This window comes from Condylura cristata, unplaced genomic scaffold, assembly GCF_000260355.1.
Source record: "Condylura cristata isolate star-nosed mole 26May11 unplaced genomic scaffold, ConCri1.0 scaffold00029, whole genome shotgun sequence".
In the NCBI taxonomy this organism is placed as follows: domain Eukaryota; kingdom Metazoa; phylum Chordata; class Mammalia; order Eulipotyphla; family Talpidae; genus Condylura; species Condylura cristata.
Window position 1 is genome coordinate 6,453,406 of NW_004567130.1, and position 5,584 is coordinate 6,458,989.

At 57.6% G+C, this 5,584-nt stretch overlaps 1 protein-coding gene across 1 annotated transcript in view; it reads left to right on the forward strand.

Annotated features, from left to right (window-relative positions):
• The window catches only part of ASPHD2 (aspartate beta-hydroxylase domain containing 2), a 9,693-nt gene extending 4,598 nt beyond the window's left edge, over positions 1–5,095 (forward strand). The window contains exons 3-4 of the mRNA XM_004690855.2: positions 2,565–2,678; positions 3,389–5,095. Coding sequence (XP_004690912.1) covers positions 2,565–2,678; positions 3,389–3,498 — 224 coding nt within the window. The 3' untranslated portion in view covers positions 3,499–5,095. The remainder of the gene's footprint in view (positions 1–2,564; positions 2,679–3,388) is intronic.
• The last annotated feature ends 489 nt before the right edge of the window (positions 5,096–5,584 follow it).

The following is a 5,584-nucleotide window of genomic DNA, read 5'->3' on the forward strand; positions in this document are numbered from 1 at the left end:
TCGGCCCAGCTGGTCCCTTGACAACTGGAACTTGCCCTGGACACCAGGAAATCTTGGAAGACGCCCCCTGGAGTGTGGCTCCAGGGGCCAGGGTGGCCCCTGTGGTAAGCACCACAGGGTTTGCTCCTTGCCTCTATCAGCCCACATGCACCCCGGAAGGAAACAAAGGTGTGTTAGATTCACCTGACCTCGCTGTGTTGACAGTCGAGAATGAGGTCAGAGCAGAGTGAGCCTGGTGCGCGCCTGGCGGGCGGCAGAGCCGGCACCCACAGTTCCAGAGCTGTGTTCTTGACAGGCTGGCTCCTCTGAGTTGTGATCGGTTGAATTACCCCTTTGGAGGAATGAAGTCCCAGCCTCTCTGCTTACTGGCTCAGACTCTGATGCACACTGGCTGAGCCCTGCTCTGAGCTGCCTCTCCTGTCCTCTCGACTCTGTACTGAACTGCAGGCATGCCTCATCCAGCATCACCCCACATTGCGGATAGCCTGAGATGTCCCGACCGCACTGCCAGGAACCCCCAGAAGGCAGTCTGGGAGCTAAGCAGGTAGATGTTAGCAGGGAGGCAGACACCTGCCCAGGTGGCCGACCATGGGCCGACCACTGAGGATGCCTGAGTGTTTTCTGCAAATTCTCTGGCACAAAGCCTCACTAGATGCCATTTGCCCTTCATGCACATGCTGTCAGGTCTCTAGCAGTGTGGACCAGCTGGTGCTTGCCTTCCCCACCAGCCAGCCCCCAGCCTCCTAAAGAGCCCTTTCTGCCCGTTCTCCAATTCCCTCAGCGTCGGTGCAGTCAGAGCAGCAATGCCTAAGCCATCAGGAGGCCCAGTGTGGACCTGGCCTCTGCCACGTGCAGGGCCCGTGACCCTGAAGGCCACCCAGGCACCGTTTGGGGGCATGTTTCTGCCAGTGAAGCGGGTTTCTGGACAATCGGCAGGGCTGGTAGGTCACTGGAAGACTGGAGCAGAGTAAAGGGGAAGGTGGAGGAGGATCAAGTGGGAGCTGTCAAGCGGCAAGCCAGACCCTTTCTGTTACACCACAGCATATGGCAGTGGATCATCTAGTGGCTCAGAGAAAGGGAGAAACCCTGGCATGAGCTCTCCCTGCAGAAGACTGCCCTATCCTACGGCGCCCTCACCTGGAGGCTTGTATGCAAAGAGAACGTGGCCTCTGGGGTTCTTCCATCTCGGCCAGAGAGGTGCCTGCTGAACCCCTTTACAACCCCTACCACTTCCCCCTCTCCCCAAAGTTCCAGGGTCAGGTGGATGAGTCCATGAAAATACTGCTGATAGCTGGAACGCACTACAGGGAAACCGGCTGTCACCACGCTGCTAGCGTGATGACTGCCATTTGTATCATGCTGCCCCGTGTGAGAAGAGCCTATTCTTTGGAACCAGGCTGGGTTTGGCTTCAAGAGGCAAGGACGAGACCGTGACTTCCAGCAGGTCTCCCTCTTCTCTAAATGCCCCATCTGGAAAGGGGCGACGCGAAGTCTGGGCAGGTGCAGGTTGAGCACGCGCCTGTGCACACTGAGCCTTCAGCAATTAGTGGTCACAGGCCCTGAGGGTGAGTGTGCTAACGTGCACAGTGCAGAGGGGGAGGCTCAGAGAGGCTGCGTGCATCCCCAGAGTCACACAGCCAGTCATGTGACCCCAGGACCTCTGTCCCTCCCACTCTTCCTAGTGCCTTTTTGAATTCTGCCCCCAGACGTGCTTCCAGCCTCCATCCATTTCGGCTCAAAGGGTGCATGTAGATACTCTGGCTGTTTGAGAGAAAGCTGTTCTGTTTGTGAAGCAAACTCAATCCCAGGTTTATGATTGTCACCATGAGTCACTAAACGTGGACAAGGACACCATGGCCAGCCGCTCTTCCCGAGCGCTGCCTCCTCCTGGGTCAGCCCTGGCGAGTGGTCAGACTGACACACCTCTCTGAAGCCATTAGGTGGCGTGTGGTGCTGGCAGCATCCGGGGAGTGCCGCCAAGCCCTCTCTGGGGCCTGGGCTGGAGATGGCACCTGAGGGCTGGGCATGCACTGCTGGCCTTTGGGCCTGAGGCTCCCTACTGGTGTCTCTCTCTCTTGAGGCCCAAGTTGTTCTAGGGGTGTCCTGCGGTTTCCCCGAGTGAGGCCAGCTAAGCACACACCATCTGCAGGCCTCAAAGTGGATTGAAAGGTTGGAGCTCAAGGTTAGGGGCGGCGGGGGGGGAACTGTGTGCACCTTTGTGTGTTTAATCTCAACTAAAACAGCCCTAGAGATGATGCTGTAGTTAGCACAGTCAGTGGGCAGGAAAGGGCTCTGACCCTTTCCGGGGGTCCTGTGGTTGGGTTGCACGAGTCTCAACGTGTAATGACTAACCAGGGGCGCCCATGGCCCAGAGCCCAGTGAGCCATTCCTCCAAGGAGCAGTGAGGAGCGTGCGCAGCTGGTATTTGCCAGTGGGACTCCCAGCCCCACCTGAGGCTCCAGGGGAAAAGGTCTGTTGCGAGCTCCCTCCCAGGCTGCCCTGGCACCCCGCCAACTCCCACCTGCCTGCCTTCATTCTCTGTTCTCTGCTTTTCCCCACTGAAGGTCTGAAAACTCCGAGTGGCTGTGAGCTGGTGGTGGGAGGGGAGCCCCAGTGTTGGGCGGAAGGACGCTGCCTACTCTTTGATGATTCTTTCCTGCACACTGCATTCCATGAGGGTGAGTGTCTGCTTCCCCAAGGCCTTCTTTTCCCTGTGTAACTGGTAGAGCTTATTTTTTAAAGCATTTAGACAAACTGCACCGAGAGCCACACCGCCCCCTCACACCATTTCCCCTTTCATTGACATCTTGCAATGGTGTCACTTGTTATCGCTGATAAGCCAGTACTAACGCTGGCTTTAGTTATCACTGCTAACTACTTAGTTAATTAGTCAGCGCCACTAACTGAAATCCACGGCTTACATTAGGGTAATCTCTTGGAGTATCTTCTGTGGGTTTTGACAGATGGCACAGCAGGTCCTTGAGTAGTGTCAGTCTGTTCATCTCCTATGACACTGGTTTAAATCATGGAAATTCCCAGCCAGCTTTACCCAAGGCTCTGCTTTCTAGACACCACTGCACGGCGAGTTGCACTGGTCCAAGGCCAGAGGCCAGTAAGGGGGCACTTGGCCAGTGTCAGGCACCCACCATCCCAGGACCACCCCAGGTAGTTTCTCTAAAGTCCTCTGTGTACCCCTACCCCACCGCCCTTGCCCCCAACCTGCTCAGAACTTTGCAAAGCCAGGGTAGCATGGTTGATTGGAGACACCGAGCCCCTCTGACCTGGGTCAAGGGGTGAGTTGGGGCCCAACCTGAAAGTTGGCCACATGGGTTCCTGGGTCCTGGCCCCCGGGGGGAGTGTGAACCTGTCTGCTCTCATCCCCCCACAGGCTCAGTGGAGGATGGGCCACGGGTGGTCTTCATGGTGGATTTGTGGCATCCAAACGTGGCAGCAGCTGAACGACAGGCCCTGGATTTCATCTTTGCCCCAGGACGATGAGGGCACTACCGAGCTGGAGTGGGTGAGAGCGATGAGGGCCAGCGGGCAGACCGCGGCCGCCCAGCCCGGGCTGCGTTCCAGCTCCACGCCCAGCAACCTGCCGCGACGGAAAGCTCTTCGTGGGAACTTTTGTATCATGTCAGGTCCCTTTATCCTTTGGTTATTGTAAATGCAAAACGTTCAGCTTGTATTTCCTTAGGTTTTTTTCCTTTTAGTCAGTCATTTGTTCCCGCCACGTGGCGCATCACGTCGCTCCGAGACCAGAGGCTCCGTGCCCCATCTGTGTCGTGTCGCTCAGTGCTCCGAAATAGAACCAAGGGTTACTTGAATGGAACAACATAAAACTTCTTGTGGTGACCTTAAGTGAAAAAAGAACAGAACGCGCAAACTGCAGAGCAAAGCGCTGGAGAACGTGGCCGCCACGGTCACGCTCCTCGGGGTGAGGGCGTCTGCAGTCCCGCATCAGCCTGCTCTGCTGTCGGGCTGCGTGCGGTCAGGGCACTGCCACGGGGACACTGGCCACCCCACCCGACACGCCTGACGGCAGCACAGGCGGTGGGAGTGGAGGTGTTTTGTCAACACCGCTTTCCTGCGAAGCCGGGGCTCAGTCTCTGAGGGCTGGGCCGAGGCTCCCTGGGATCAGCCGCAGAGCACGTGGTTCGCTGACCTCACTGCCTACAGAAGCCTACTGCCAAGCCGGGTGGAAAGTGCCATTTCAGCTGTTTGGTGATGAAGGCCTCAGACCACCAGGTCGGTGGCAGGCGCTGCGGCCGGAGAAGCCCGCCCTCCCCCAGCACGCTTGGGAAGGCCCTCTGGCAAGACTGGAATTGCAGACCTGACCGAGTGTCTCTCGCGCTTTGGAGTTCTGTTGCCGATGGTTTTCCATTTGTCTGTACGTCAGTGTTCAACGCTGGACTCGGGGAGAGTGAAGTGTCTGTCAGCCCTGTCACTGTGTGGCCTGTGTCTGTCAGCCCTGTCACTGTGTGGCCTGTGCCCAGTGTGGCTGCCCGAGCCGGGCGTGTGGGCGAGGCAGCAGGAAGACCTGCTGACTTCCGGCTCTCCTGGGCCGGCCACGGCCAGTGTGAGGCACTAATGCTAGAAACACCCTCCTGTTAGCTGAGTCGTGAGAGTAGTCTGTAGCCTTAGTAGAGACACTTTGTGAATAACGTGGTACAGGCAGCACCAGATTCTGAGCCATGTGGGGGCGCCTGCCGCCCGCCACGTGGGCAGGTCCCGTGTTGACCCCTTTCCCTGGTGGGAACCTGCAGCTTCTGTGAGGGGCCCGCCAGGCCTACGTCAAGCCGGTGTAACTGTGCCGAGTTACACGCGAGTGTCACTGAGAACGTGTCTACATTTGAGTAACGTTTCTACACATATTTTTCAGTGACTAGACTGCAGGAAAGGGCAGCAATTTCAAACACACTGAAATCTTTTTACTCATTAAGTACCTTGTTAGGAACAGTGAGGTGCATGATTTCTATACATATTGACTGCTCTACGTTTACAAAGCCAACAGCCCACACAGCTCCCTCGGCTGCCTGTCCTCACGTGACGTGGCTGGGGGCCGGAGATAAATAAAGGACCTTGCTGAAGCCCAGAGCCAAGTGGTCAGGTGTCTGTGGGAGAGGAGGTGTTATGTGGTTGGCAGCCCTGAGAGGCGTCCGTGCGTGTGCGAGGGGCTGGGCCTTTCGATCCTGCCGCAGAGACAGGTAGGACCCTAGAAGTGGAAGAATCCAAATATAGTACTGGAAGGTATGTGGGTGGGGCGGGGAAGGAAAAGCAGACGTCAACCTGGGCAAAGAATACGGACCGTGACTTCAGGGAAACAGGAACAGGGACTCGGCACCAGGAGCCTGCTCCGGGCGGCCCTCAGCAGTAGCCGGGCCTTGGGGCACCTCGGCTTCTGGAGTGGCCTGGCACGCCCCTCCGCCCTCCCTGTAGTTCTCAGCAGTTAGAAGCAGGGAAGGAGGATGGACAGGCATGGGAAGGGCGACCAGGGGGGCGGGCGACCCTCCCTGTGGCCTGTGTCAGCCCAAGAGGGAGAGGCAGTTCCCTCAGCTCCACTGGGGAATCTTTTCCCTGTGTC